This window comes from Megascapheus bottae, chromosome 28 (genome assembly GCF_031878675.1).
Source record: "Megascapheus bottae isolate mThoBot1 chromosome 28, mThoBot2.hap1, whole genome shotgun sequence".
NCBI lineage: Eukaryota > Metazoa > Chordata > Mammalia > Rodentia > Geomyidae > Megascapheus > Megascapheus bottae.
This window is the reverse complement of record NC_143536.1, coordinates 149,924-164,444: the sequence shown is the minus strand read 5'-3', so window position 1 is coordinate 164,444 and position 14,521 is coordinate 149,924. Positions and strand designations below refer to the sequence as shown.

At 44.1% G+C, this 14,521-nt stretch overlaps 1 protein-coding gene across 3 annotated transcripts in view; it reads right to left on the bottom strand.

The window, feature by feature from the left end:
• Positions 1 to 14,521, bottom strand: part of Golga3 (golgin A3) — a 45,796-nt gene that overhangs the window by 16,757 nt on the left and 14,518 nt on the right. For all 3 annotated transcript variants that reach the window (XM_090320214.1, XM_090320213.1, XM_090320215.1), the window contains exons 8-14: positions 11,840 to 12,042; positions 10,429 to 10,566; positions 10,061 to 10,222; positions 9,236 to 9,604; positions 4,067 to 4,144; positions 2,703 to 2,966; positions 1,144 to 1,238 (exon numbers count right to left, since the gene is read on the bottom strand). In XM_090320214.1, coding sequence (XP_090176340.1) covers positions 1,144 to 1,238; positions 2,703 to 2,966; positions 4,067 to 4,144; positions 9,236 to 9,604; positions 10,061 to 10,222; positions 10,429 to 10,566; positions 11,840 to 12,042 — 1,309 coding nt within the window. The remainder of the gene's footprint in view (positions 1 to 1,143; positions 1,239 to 2,702; positions 2,967 to 4,066; positions 4,145 to 9,235; positions 9,605 to 10,060; positions 10,223 to 10,428; positions 10,567 to 11,839; positions 12,043 to 14,521) is intronic.

Sequence of the window (14,521 nt, the reverse complement as noted above, 5' to 3'; positions counted from 1 at the left end):
GCAAAACACCCCTGCCTGCACCTATCATCCCAGCTACAACAAGGGGTATAAATAGAAGGATCATGGTCCAGGCAGAAAGCAAGATCCTACCTCAAAAACAGATGAAAGTAGGCTGATAGTGTAGTTCAAGCTGGTAAGTGCTTGCCTAGCAAGTTCAAAGCCCTAATTCAAAACCTCAACACCCCTCAAAATCAAAATGGGAAGCTTAGTACTCAGAAAGTAGAGGAAAGACGATCACAGGTTCATGCCTAGTCTAAATTACAATAGCTGCACAGCAGCATTCTGTTTAAAAAAATAAAAGGGCTGGGAATGCAGCTCAGTAGCAGAACACTTGCATGCACGAAGCTCTAGATTTAATTCCAAGTATTGCAAAAATAAATTTTTCACAATATAGGAAAACTTTTGGTAATAAACTATGGATTTTTTTTGTAGAAAAAGCAACTGCTGGCTGGGCACGGTGGCTCACACCTGTAACCCTAGCTACTCAGGAGGCTGAGATCTGAAGATCTTGTTCAAAGCCAGCTGGGGCACTAAAGAACGTGAGACTCTTATCTCCAATTAACCACTAGAAAACCAGAAGTGGTGCTGTGGCTCCAACCTTGAGCCGAAGAGCTCTGGGATAGCGTGTCCAGGCCCAGACTTCAAGCCCCATGACCCACCAAAAAAAAAAGAAAGAGAAAGAAAAAAGAAAAACCAATTGCTGCCAGGTACTGGTGGCTCCTGCCCAGCTACTCAGGAGCCTGAGCTATGAGTATCATGGTTTAAAGACAGCCCTGGCAAGAAAGTCTGTGAGACTCTTGTCTCCAATTAATCACACCAGAAAACAGGAAGTGGCACTCTGGTTCAGAGTACTAGAATGCTAGTCCTGAGCGAAAAGAGCTCAGGGACAGCACCCAGGCCCCCAGTTCAAGCTGGAAACCAACCAAAACAAGGAAAGAAAAAGGAAAAGCAATTAACTCCCAATCATTCTGAACTTTAGATTTAGAACTTAATATGGCAGGCTACCTTTCATGGGCTTGAGGTGAGTTTAGGTAGCACAGTTACACAGAAGTCTGACCAGGTACTCTTACGGGAGTGGCTCTTAAGTGCTCTCAGCAGAGCTGCCACCCATCACTGGTGAATATATGCTGTTCCCAGACTTACTTCTTGGCCTCTTGCTGCAGCTCTTCTACTTGTTTCTTTAGTACTTCATTGGTTTCAATAAGGGCAACCATCTGCTCTTTGTCAAACTGCAAAGACTTCAAAAGGGGGAAAGTACATGATAAGCCTAAAGCCCCCTATACAGACTTTTGCCTATGATCAGAGGGAAGCTAAAATGGAAGCATGCCTGCCTGGAGACCCAAGAACTACACTCCACCCAAACCCAACTGTGAATTGTTAGTTGAAGGGCCTCATACCCTGCCTTTCTAGCCTTACTATACAGTGACAAGAACCCAATTAGTTAGTATCACCATGCACCTTGAGTCTGTTTCAGCCCACACCCTGGTCTACCAAGTCCTGATCCATATGCCTGCTTCATCACTACACTAGTCAGCTACAGACTGTCCTGTCCCAGGAAGGTTCAGTCAGGGCTTCTCATAAGATAGGATACATCAAGACCACCTGTTTATCTGGATTTCAGTTTGGCCCTCTCTGAAACTTCTAGGGTATCAGATATAAAATGGAGCCCATGGTCTAGCATCTTGCCCACCATTTCCCCAAATGACTGTCCCCTCGATTTTTCATCCTGGGAAATGTTCCTCAGGTAAGATTCCTGGCTGGGACTCTTATGGTCTCTTATCTCCATACCTTTTCATCCCTCACTTCTGGCTCTACAGAGTACTATTCACCCTTGCTCCATCAACATCACTGCAATTAGGATATAGGCTCACAGCAGTTCAGCCACCCAAGTATGAGAAAAGCTTCTTTTTTGGCCAAGTAGATTGTTTTATTTCCTTTAATCCTGTGAGAATTGTTTTTCTGACAAGTTTCTGCTTTGGCCAGATCCTTTGCCCTTGTTAATTACATTTTAGTTATAGCCTTTTCATGCTACATGTTAATTTGGAGATCCTGTTAAAAAGCTCCCTGAGTTTTAGTCAAATCCTGTTAATTAAGCCACATCTCTTGCAGATTGTGAGCCTGAGCTCAGCCAATGTGAGCATAGAGGCAGGGACAGCTGGGTTAGGGATAAAAAAGGGAGCCTGTCTGTTTGTGTGCTTGCTTGCCAGATTTTGAGCTGATAAGTTACCCACTACAGAAGTAAATTTTGCCTTGTCAAGTTTCATTCAAGTTGGTGTCCTTATTCATACCTGAACACCCTGAGCCATTTCTAACACAAGGAACATGACTGGCTCTATGCATTCCTCATCCCTTGTTTCTTGCCTGGACCCCAAGTCTCCAAGTAGTACTCTCATATCCTGGCTTTCTACCTGGCAATAGCTTCGTGGCACTTTTAGCTACAATTCTAGCTCCTAAGAGCCCATCACAAGGGTGGTACCTACACTAGTACCTCATTTGCCCTGTATCAGGTGGCATCACAGCCTACACTTACCTATTTGTTCTATTAACAGTAGCTCCAGGGGGACTCGTTCTATTGTTTCAAAAAGTTTTCCCAGGTAGTGCCCATCCTGTCCCAATCCATTATTGCCCTGTATAGTAAGTCCAACACATACTTAAATAAACCTTTCCTACTCAACAGAATCCACCCAGCCCATCCTACTGACCTGTAACTGTGTCTCCATCTCATCTCGCTCCTTCTGAACTGACAGAAGATGCTTCTCAAGATCTACCATTTGCTGGTGGACCAACGACACCTCTTTTTGCAAGCGTGAGTGTTCCACTTCCATAGCTTTCTTCTCCCCATGCAGTTTTATTAGATCCTGTCTCAATTCCTTCATCTCTGAGTCTAGCCGCTTCTTTGTGGATTTGAGCTCACTAATGAGCTGGTCTTTGGTTGTAGTATCCCTTCGGTAGGCCTCCACCATCACCTGCCATACACAATACAAAGTATAAGCCAGCATCCAAACATGGGTTTCGCTCAGGGAACAAGACAGTATTAAAAAGATGTTTAGCTCAAGTGTGGGTGTGTTTTCCTATAAAACACAAAACCCCGAGTTCATACCTCAGTACTCACAGAATAACATAATTAAAATAATGTTTACCAGCGCTAGAGATGTAGCCCAAATGACAGACCATCTGCCTAGCAAGCCCAAATTCTTGAGTTCAAACCTAGTACTAGGGAAAAAAAAAAAAGTTTACCATCTATTTAGCGTATAACTTTGTCTTTTTAAATGCTGGAGATTGAATCTGGGGGCTTGCACGTGGCTCTAGGCACATACCTTCAGCCCAAGAATCTTTTAAACTAAAGATAACACAATTTATCAAATCTGAGATACCATCCATTAAGTCTTTACACTAGTAGACACAGCATGTCTGAATGTCTGTCATACCACATGGCAATGTGCCATACCTTAACAGGCTTACACCTGTAATCCTAGCTACTCAAGAGACGGAGATCTGAGGATTACAGTTCAAAGCCAGCCTGAGCAGAAGTTCCCCAGAGACTTTTATCTCAATTAACCACTCAAATACCAGAAGTGGAGCTATGGTTCAAAGTAGTAGAGTGACAGTCTTGAGCAAAACAGCTCAGTGTCTTGAGTTCAAGCCTCATGACTGACGAAACAAAATGTACTCATTACTTACGTAATGGTAACCCCTCTGCATATTACCTTTATAATTATAAAGAAGTGATTTTTTTTTTTTTTTTTTGCCAGTCCTGGGCTTGAGCTCAGGGCCTGAGCACTGTTCTTGGACTTTCTCAAGAGACTAGAGTTCTACCAGTTGAGCCTCAGCACCACTTCTGGCTTTTTTTCTATGTATATGGTACCAAGGAATCGAACCGGGCCTTTGTACAAGCTAGGCAAGCATTCTACCACTAGGCCAAACTCCCGGCCAGAAGTGGAATTTTTTTTTTTAAAAGAGGACATGTCTCCTTCCTCCTGACTGATTTTGTTCTACTGATGCAAAGATGTCTATTAGAAGCTGTGTCTGACAGTTGTTCCACACAAGGAAAGTCCTCCTCTCTTACCTTTTGCTGAAGAAACTGCTCCTTTACCTTCTGTATCTGCTTCCTCAGGGAGACAGTTTCCTGCTCCAAGTGCTCCACCTACGGGAGAGTTTAACACAAAAGATGTCTGAGGACTCAAGGCCTATACCGAGTGGCATTTCCTATAAGCAGGATCTAGTCAACACACCAAGGAGAGCTTGCAACCAGAGTCAGGCTAATAACCCGAGAACTAGTTAGGCACAATATACCACCAGCATCCTCCCTCTTTGCCATGAAAATAGGTGCCAGTAGCTTATACCAGAAATTGTAGCTACTCAGGAAGCTGAGCTCGTCTGAAGGTCATGGTTCAAAGCTAATCTGGGCAAAAAAGTTTATGAGACTACATGTCCAATTAACCTGCTGAACTGGAGGTTCAAATGGTAGAGTACCAGCTATAAGCAAAAGAAAAAAACAAGGACGAGGAGAAGAAGAAGCTGAGTAAGAGTACAAAGCTTTGTGGGTGCCAGTGGCTCATGCTTGCAATCCTAGCTACTCAGGATGGTGAGATCTGACAATTGTAGCTCAAAGCCAGCTTTGGGTAGGAAAATCATGAGTTTCTTATATTCACTAAACTACCAAAAAAGCTGAAAGTGGGGCTGCAGCTCAAGTGGTAAAACATTAGCCTTGAGCAAAGGAAGCTCAAGGATAGCAAACAGGCCCTGAGTTTAGCCCTCAGGAAAAGGACAAAAAAAAGTGCAAGGTTTTTATTTCAAGCCTTAGTGTTGTATAATGTCTGTACACACGTACACACACACACACACACACACAGGCAAGACACATAATTGGGGAGTTAAAAGAAAGGCCAGGTAAAGGAACAAAAGGCGCATGGTATCCTTAATATATGGCTGTTAAATCCAAAGAGTACAAGAGCAAGGACTCAATAACTGCATACCCAAAGCTATGGACATGGTAATGGAAATATAAACATAACTATATACTATATAGACATAAAAACCTATGACTCTATAGATGTAATTTTTTATTTCATAAATATGTTTCTATGATATACAAACCCTTAGCCTAATTTTGATTAAGTTCTAAATACTACGTCCCAGTGATTGTAAATAGATTCCCTCCTTGAACACTTGTTTATTAAACTTGTCATTTAAAATATGATATAAAAATCATTAATAAATTCTTTAATTAAAAAAAAAAATCAGGGAAAAAAAAAAAAAAAGAAAGGCCAGGTAGAAGGTGTGTCTGCAAAAAAGGCCAAGTAGAAGATGTGTCTGCAGGGCCGGGAGTTTGGCCTAGTGGTTAAAGTGCTTGCCTAGCATGCATGAAGACCCGGGTTCGATTCCTTGGTACCACATACATAGAAAAAAGCCGGAAGTGGTGCTGAGGCTCAAGTGGTAGAGCTCTAGCCTTGAGAAAGTCCAAGGACAGTGCTCAGGCCCTGAGCTCAAGCTCAGGACTGGCTAAAAAAAAAAAAAAGAAGATGTGTCTGCAATCCTTCCTAGAATAGCCAACAAAAGAATACCTTCAATTTCACAGGCTGTATGTCTGCTAGATTTTTGACTCTGCTCTTGCAACACAAAAAGGACTACACAAAGAAACAAGCAAGATACATTCCAGTGAAATTTGTCGTTCTTGGAAAACCTTGCACCTGGACCAGGAGTTGGGCCTAGGGGTAGAGTGCTTGCCTAGTATGCACGAAGACACGAGTTCGATTCCTCAGTGCCACATATATAACATATATATATATATATATATATATATATATATATATATAGAGAGAGAGAGAGAGAGAGAGAGAGAGAGAGAGAGAGAGAGAGAGAGAGAAAGAGAGAGAGAGAGAGAGGCAGAAATGGTGCTGTGGCTGAAGTGGTAGAGCTATAGCCTTGAGAAAGTCCAAGGACAATGCTCAGGCCCTGAGTTCAAGGCTCAGGACTAGCAAAAAAAAAGAAAAAGAAAAAGAAAACTTTATACCCTTGCCAACCAAAGCCTGTCTGAGACCAGATCACTATACCATTTGGATTCCTATAGGATATACACTTTTAGCTATAGACTATTCTAGTCTGCCCATGGAAATTTCTAGGAATTTAGGCATTTCTTGCCCAGATTCCAAACTCAAGTACATGTTGGGCAAAAGCAACAGCTCCACTACCTGAGCCATACTCAAGTCTCAACAAAAAATGCTTTTGAGGCTGGGCTTCAGAGTCTTACTCCTCTTTCCTCTCCCTCCCTCCCCTCGCCTCTTTCCCCAGTCCTGGGGTTTGAACTCATGGCCTGGGCACTGTCCTTAGGCTTTCTCAAGGCTAGCACTCTACCACTTGATCCATAGCACCACTTCTGGCTTTTTCTGTGTATGTAGTACTGAGGAATAGAGCCCAGAGCTTCATGCATGCTAGGTAAGTACTCTACCACTAGGCTACTCTCCTGGCTCAGGGTCAAAGCTTTCCATGTTTAACTAATTCCTCCTCTAACAAAGCATATTCCTTATAAATCTGTCATTACTTGAGCAGTTAGGAAATGAGCCATTTTCCCTACAATATGAAAGTAGTGAAAATGCTTCCTTGAGAATTCAGGTAAGCCATGGCCAGGAGTTTGGCCTACTGGTTAAGTGCTTGCCTAGCATGTACAAAGACCCAGGTTAGATTCCTCGGTACCACATACATAGAAAAAAGCTGGAAGTGGTGCTGAGGCTCAAGTGGTAGAGTTCTATCCTTGAGAAAATCCAAGGATAATACTCAGGCCCTGAACTTAAGCCCAGAACTGGCAAAAAAAAAAGGTATTCAGGTAAGCCAGCAGTTTGACCTAGTGGTAAACTTGCCTAGCATGCAGAGAGACTCAGGTTTGATTCCTGGGAATGTGGCTTAGTGGCTTAGAAGTGTTGCTGTGGCACAAATGGAAGAGTGAGAGCGAGCCTTGAGCAAAAGAAGCTCAGGGACAGTGCCCAGGCCCCTGAGTTCAAGCCCTAGGACTAGCCAAAAAAGAAAAAAGAAAAGAATCCAGGTAAGGATCTAGCTGCTGTTTCTTCTAAACAAGTCCTTCATCTCCTTCAACTACTTTGTCACCTCCCCTATCTTCAAAGGAGTTCCAAAGAAAGGACAATAGGATGAACTAAGCAAGGGGAAGCCAAGGTTGGCAAAGTTCAGATCCTTATTTAGATAACACTGTCTCAAAGATGTGTGAGGACATGTACACATGACCAGTGTCTGAGAGACATTTCTATTTCCCCATTAGGCTGTTTCTGATCCTCCAAGGCAAGAAACAGAGTCAGAGATCAGAAGGCTTCACCGGGCCGGGAGTTTGGCCTAGTGGTTGAGTACTTGCCTGGCATGCACAAAGACCTGGGTTTTCCTCGGTACCACATATAAATAAAAAAAGCCAGAAGTGGTGCTATGGCTCAAGTAGCTCTAGCCTTGAGAAAACCCAAGGACAGTGCTTAGGCGCTGAGTTCAAGGCCCTGGACTGGCAAAAAAAAAAAAAAGGCTTCACAATACAACAAGACCACAATTCCACTATGCTCCACCTTCTTACAGAGAAATAGTCATAATCCAAGGGAATGTACAAGCAAAATCCCAGTGTAATAAATATTGTACTTCTAGCCAACCTAACAGACTATAAAGAACTCTAATGGAGCCTGGCACTAGTGGCTCACGCCTATAAGCCTAGCTACTCAGGAGGCAGAGGTACGAAGACTGATGTTCAAAGCCAGCCGGAGCACAGAAAAGTCCAGGAGACTCTTATCTTCAATTAACTACCAGTAATCCAGAAGTGGTGCCGTGGCTCCAGAGAAAGAGGGCAGTAGCCTTGAGCAGAAGAGCTCAGTGATAGCACCCAGGCCCAGAGTTCAAGCCCCATTACAACAAAAAAAAAAAAAGGCTGGAAGGGGAGTTGTGGCTCCAGTGGTAGAGCACTAGCCTTGAGAAAAAAGGCTCAGGGTCAGTACCCAGACCTGAGTTTGAGCCCCAGAACCAGCACACACAAAAAAGGGGATTTTAAGGGCCAGGAGTGGTGGCTCATGCCTGTAATCCTAGTTACTCCGGAGGCTGAGCTCTGAAGAAAAGAACTTGAGCTTCTTATCTTCAATTAACCACTAGAAAATGGGAAGTAGGGCTGTGGCTCAGGTCAGGGTTAGGGAAGTAGACTTGAGCTGAAGAGCTCAGGGACAATGTCCCCAGGCCCAGGAGTAGGGCGGTAGTACTGAGCTGAAGAACTCAGGGGCAGCAAGCCCAGGCCCAGAGTTCACTCAAGCCCGATGACCCACCGAAAAAAAAAAGGGGGGGGGGTAGAATTGTAAAAATCTGCCATTAAAGGGTGTGAAATCTATTTCTGCCAAGGGCCATTTGGGTATTTATGACATTTTTGGAAGGCCATACAAAATTACCAATATAGGCAGACAGCCAATGAGAAGCATATAAGAATTACTTGTGTCTGTCCTGTAATGTACCAAATGATTTCATGGGCCTTGTAGCATGCACGCTGGAAATTCCCTACAACTATATGCCTGACCCTTGTATTACCTCTCGGGAGACAACTAGTGACTCCTTTAAACCTTGGTCTTCTCAAAGTAAGGTTTAAAGACACAATAATTCCTTGATATTAATTCCACCTCTGGCACACCGTTTTTTTACATGTCTGCCTACACCTGACATGTATATTGCACACTGGCACTCCCCAAATATGGCAGAATGCTCTTATATCCCAGGATCCTGAGTGTCCACAGGGCAAACCCATGCTGGGCCTAGTGTTGGCCACATGCCCCATTTTGTGCATTGTCTCATAATCTCTACAGGTAGAAGAAAGAAAATCAAGTTTCCTGCAGCAATTTAAGCTAAGATATACATCTTCAGGAAGATGTATATGTCTAATGGTAGAGTACTTGCCTAGCATGCATGAAGCTCTGGGTTTGATATCTCAGTACTACATACTCACTCAGAAAAAGCTAGAAGTGGTACTGTGGCTCAAGTGGCAGAGCACTAGCTTTGAGCAAAAAGTGTCCAACGACAGTGCCTAGGCCCTGAGTTCAAGCTAGGACTGGCCAAACAAACAAACAAAAACCCCAAAACTCAGTTTCAGGGCCAGAACACAGTGTGGGCTGTTGGGATCCCTGCCTTGGTGCATTTCCCCTCAGTGTAGTTACACATCTAAAAACAGAATCAAATGCACAGCATCTGTTTACAACATAACAGTAGACTACTTTACCTGACTGGATTTGATGGCCAATTCTTGTTTCAATTGCTCTAAAAGACCTGAAGTCTCCTCAGTGACTTCTTCTAAGTGCATTGCTCCCCTGTCAAGTTCATCCTTGTCACTCTTGGCTGCCTGTAGCGCTACCTCCAAGACAATTTTCTCATTCTGCAGGAAGCGAATTGTGTCTTCTTTAGAAGCAGCCTCTCCCTGCAGCTCCTCCAGCCTTGCCTGCAACTCATCATACTGTGTCTGCAGGTCATCAAGGGACTGCCCCTTGGCTTGTAGAGCCTCCTGTGTTGAGGTGAGCTGCTTTATCAGATCCAGGTGTTCCTTCTGCACTGCTACAAGTTGCTGGTCTCTCTGGTGCAGCGTCAACTTCACCTAGAAACAGAGAACAAACTCACTGGTTGCCTTCAACCGGTCTGCAAAAGTCAACTTTTTCTCTGTGCAGGATTTCTTTATAGGCACAGTAATAGGATTTGAAATTAGGGCTTTGTCCTAGCTAAGAAGAAATTCTACCTTTTTTTTCTTTTTTTTTTTTTTTCCCAGTCCTGGGCTTGAGCTAAGGGCCTGAGCATTGTCCTTGGACTTTCTCAAAGCTAGAGCTCTACCACTTGAGCCTCAGCACCACTTCCAGCTTTTTTCTATGTATGTGGTACCGAGGAATTGAACCCGGGTCTTCATGCATGCTAGGCAAGCACTGTACCACTAGGCCAAACTCCTAGCCCCAAATATGCACTTTTGATACGCTCAAAAACATTGCTATACAGGCCATCTGTCTGCAGGCCTGGGGAGGCATCTGTGAGTCTGGGTTCCAGAGTGGCTGCAGCTACTTACCTGTTCCAAATGCTGCTCCAAAGATGCTGCTGAATCTGCTAACTTCTGTAGCTGCTCCCGCTCCCCTTCAAACTCTTCCAGCCTCCTCTGGAGGTCCTCCTCAACCATTGTCTTTGCCTCCCGAATCTGCACAAAAGCTGCTTCCTGATCCAACATGTCAGCCTAGGCTCAGGAAATAATACTTTTTAAAAAGCAAGAAAATCTAATTGTCAAATGTATATATGTTATAGCCTTGTACATATATATCATGTACCTATAGAAAGACATGTTTATATTTAATCATTGGTATTATGTTTATGAATATGTATGTCTTAACTTGCTAGCAGGACCCAACACCAGATAAAAATGAGCACTGCCATAGGCCTCACCTCAATGTTCTGGAGCTGGACTGCTATGCGCTCCTTCTCCTTTATGGATCTGTGCTGTGTTTCTGTAAGTTGGTGGGATAGGGACACATTCTCAAGTTTCAGGTGCTCCAGCAGGCCAGCCTGGGTCATTTGTCCAACCTTCAAAGACAGACCCATGAGATAAAAGCTGCTTGATATTAGACATCAAGTTCAGACCAGCCCATCCTAAGACACCTGGATGACTGTCTCTGCCTAAAACAACTGCCAGCTGTCCCTCTCTGTGTCTTCCACAGCAGGGAGAGCCCTTGCCTTCCTTACTGCCACACTGGACTTACTGCACAGGTCCCACTGCCCACCACAAGACAGCCCTCCTAGAACTTGAGAATCAGTTATGCATTCCTAAAAAGTGAAGGCTGGGTACCCAAAAGTCAGGTGATCACACCTGAGATTATGCATTTTGGCCCAAACCCACACAAGAATTCCCATCAAAGCTGTACTTCTAAGCCAGGTACTGGTAGCTTGTGCCTGTAATCCTATCTATTCAGGAAGCTGAGATCTGAGGATTTCAGTTCAAAGCCTGTGTAGGAAAGTCCATGAGACTCTTTCCTCTAATTAATCACCCAAACCAGGAAATGATGCTGTGGCTCAAAATGGTAGAGCACTAGCCTTGAGCAAAAAGTACTCAGGGTCAGCACTCAGGCCCTGAGTTAAAGCCCCATGACAGGAGGTGGCGGGGGACGGCTATCATAGGCAAGGCAGAGGATACATACACTAGTATGTTCTCATAGGCAGAAGGAAGGGCTGACATAGTCTGCATCGCTAACAAAATGAACAGGAAAGAAAACACAGGACCTGGATAGGAGCTCATAGGAGAAAACGTGGTGACAATACAGTCCAGAGTCTAAGCAGCCAGAACAAGGTAAAACTGTAGGGAAGAGTCTGCCATATATGAACCCATCAGAAAACTGAGAGGATTCAGAAGAGGGAGACTAGGAAAAGAAGGCCCCCAAAGCCCAAAAGATGTGGACTTGAGGAATGGAGTTAAACAATGAGTTACCCTGTGGACAGGGACTGGACTAACTAGTAAATCTATGCTCTTATATCCCAGGATCCTGTGTGTCCACAGGACAAACCCATGCTGGCATGAGATAGTCCAGAGCAAGGTATGTCAGTGTTCTGTCTTATTTTGTTTTGGCAGCTTATAGTTTGAACTCAGGGTTTCACACTTGCCAGGTAGGCACGCTATCATTTCAGTTGTATCTCCAGCAAGGACATCTCAAAGTAAAACAATGAAGCAGAATCTAGAAGGCGCCTGTGTCAGGTATTGACTATACTGGTGGTTGTTAGACATTAAAGGAAAACATATCTCTGATATCTAAAACCAGAAATGCCTGTACATGCCATCTCCCTGAATGGAGTCCCGGGGCCATACCTGGATGTGAGCTACTTCGCCCTGCAACCTGACGCGGGCCTCCTGGGCCAGGGCAAGCTGTTGCTGGTACCACTGCCGGGCATGCTGCAGAGATGCAATTTCAGCCTGTGATGCCTGAAGCTTGCTGGTCAGTGTGGTGCGTTCCAACTGTACTTGCTGGAGTTGGCTCTGTAGGGCTGCCATCTGCTGCCGAAGGTCATGCACTGAAAGTGAGCAAGCACAGCCAGCTCAGACTAACCAGCACCAACAGGAGAGCCACAGCTCTGTGTGGACGTCTGACCCAAAGTCAGGCTCTGCAGAGAGCAAGAAGTATAGTTGATGCTGGCTATCCCTAGTGGTCATGTTCTAAAAGATAACATAAACCTGGCAGTGACAGATATAACCACTGCTTTTGGGGAGATACACGTATGGGTTCCTGGAAGCCCCTCTACAAATCACTTCTAACAATGGAATATCATATAACCTTTATTTGTGTGTTCTTCTGTTTAAAGGTATCTTACTTAAAATACCATTTATTAACATAAGCTCCATCAGAAGCTCCATATGCCAGCCACTGTGCAGTTTATCTAACAAATATATCTTTCAACAAACAGCTCACAGCATACTCACACTTCAGAAGAGTGTCTGGGATCACAAAACACCAAAATCATGTCTAGAATAGCACAAAAAATTTAAGTGTGCCACACAGTATGAACTAAGGATAGGACCTGAGGGCAAGCAAGAGAATACTCTACTTACTCTGTCTTAGCTGGGAGTTTGTGCACTTAACAACCTAAATTTTCTAGTCACCCTGCTCAAGTCCAAGAATAAACCATAAAAAGTGCTGACTATTGATACGGTAGTAACATAAAATTGAAGTGAGTAGTCAAATACAGTTACAGATCTACGAGGACCAGGTACCAACTGTGTTCACAAGATTTGCTTGTGCACATGATTCTTGTCTCTTAACCTCTAATGATGCTTCTCAACCATAAATACACTCAACAAGGACACAGCATAGCTGATTCTACACTAGCTTACCAGATGGTCAGTCTTAGCAGGGCAGGATGGAAGAAGAGAAAGGCAGCAAGATAAGAAGTTATTGACAATCCAAATCACAGTTTAAATAAGTCAGGCATGTTTTAATTTAAAATTACAGTCCCCAGATTTAGATATGGGTTCCTACTGAGGAGATTTTCTAGTTTTTTCCTTTTTTCCCCTCTGTGACACAGCAGATTGAGCCTGGGATCTTGTACATTTATGCATGCTAAGCAAGCAATCTACCATTCAACTAACTATACACTCCATTGTCCTGGCTAGCCTACAACTTGCAATCTTTCTGCCGCCCAAGTAGCTGAAATTACTGGTGTTTATCATCACGTCTGGGTCAAAAAACTTAATTTATTACTATTATTTATTTATTTTTGGTGTTGGTGCTGTGACTTGAACTCAGGGCCAGGGCATTCTCCTTTCTGAGGCACACCTCTACTTCTAGCTTTTCTTTTCTTTTCTTTTTGCCAGTCCTGGGGCTTGAACTCAGGGTCTGGCACTGTCCCTGAGCTTCTCTGGCTCAAAGCTAGCACTCTACCATTTGAGCCATAACATCACTTTCAGCTTTTTCTTTTTTTCGTTTTTTTTTTTTTTTCTCTTGCTAGTCCTGGGCTTGAGCTCAGGGCCTGACACTGTCCTTGGGCTTTCTCAAGGCTAGAATTCTACCACTTGAACCATAGCACCACTTCTGGCTTTTTTTTTTATGTATGAGGAATCGAACCCCAGTCTTTGTGCATGCTAGGCAAGCACTCTACCAACTAGGCCAAACTCCTGGATTTTTCTGTTTTTTGTGGTACTAAGGAATTGAACCCAGGGCTTCATGTATGTTAAGCAAGCACTCTACCAGTAAGCTACACTCCCAGCCTACGTGTAGCTATTAGCTAGTTATGTGGACATGAGACTCACAGACTTTTCTGTCTGAGCTACCTTGAACTATGAGCCTTAGAGCTCAGTCTCCTGAGTAACTAGGATTATGGGCACCAACCATTTGGCTCAATCGTTTTTTGTTTTTTCGGTCGTGGAGCTTGAACTCTGGGCCTGGGTGCTGTCACTGAGTTCTTAAGCTCAAAGCCACTGTCCTACACCTTGAGCCATAGCACCACTTCCTGTTTTCTAGAGGTTAATGGGAGATAAGAGTCTCACAGACTTCAGTTTCCTGGGCTGACTTTGAACCATGATCCTCAGATCCCAGCCACCTGAGTAGCTAGGAATACACGTGTGAGCCACAATGCCTAGCCTGGCTCAAAAATTTTTAAAGAAATAAATGATGAGTAAGATAATTTAAGAAGGTTCATGCCAGGTGTTAGTGGCTCACACCTGTAATCCTAGCTACTTAGGAGGCTGAAATCTGAGAATAGTAGTAGTTCAAAGCCAGCCTGGGTAGCAAAACCTGTGAGACTCAGAAAGAGCTGGAAGTGGTGTTGTGGCTCAAGTGGTAGAGCAGTAGCCTTGAGCAAAATGGAGCTTAGGGACAGTACCCAGGCCCAGAGTTCAAGCTCCAGGACCAACTGGAAAAAAAAGAGATAGAAAGAGAGCAAAAGAAAGAAGAAGAGGGGGAGAGGGGAAGAAGAAGAGAGAGGGAGAGAGGGAGAGAGGGAGAGAGGGAGAGAGGGAGAGAGGGAGAGAGGGAGAGAGGGAGAGGGGGGAAGGGGG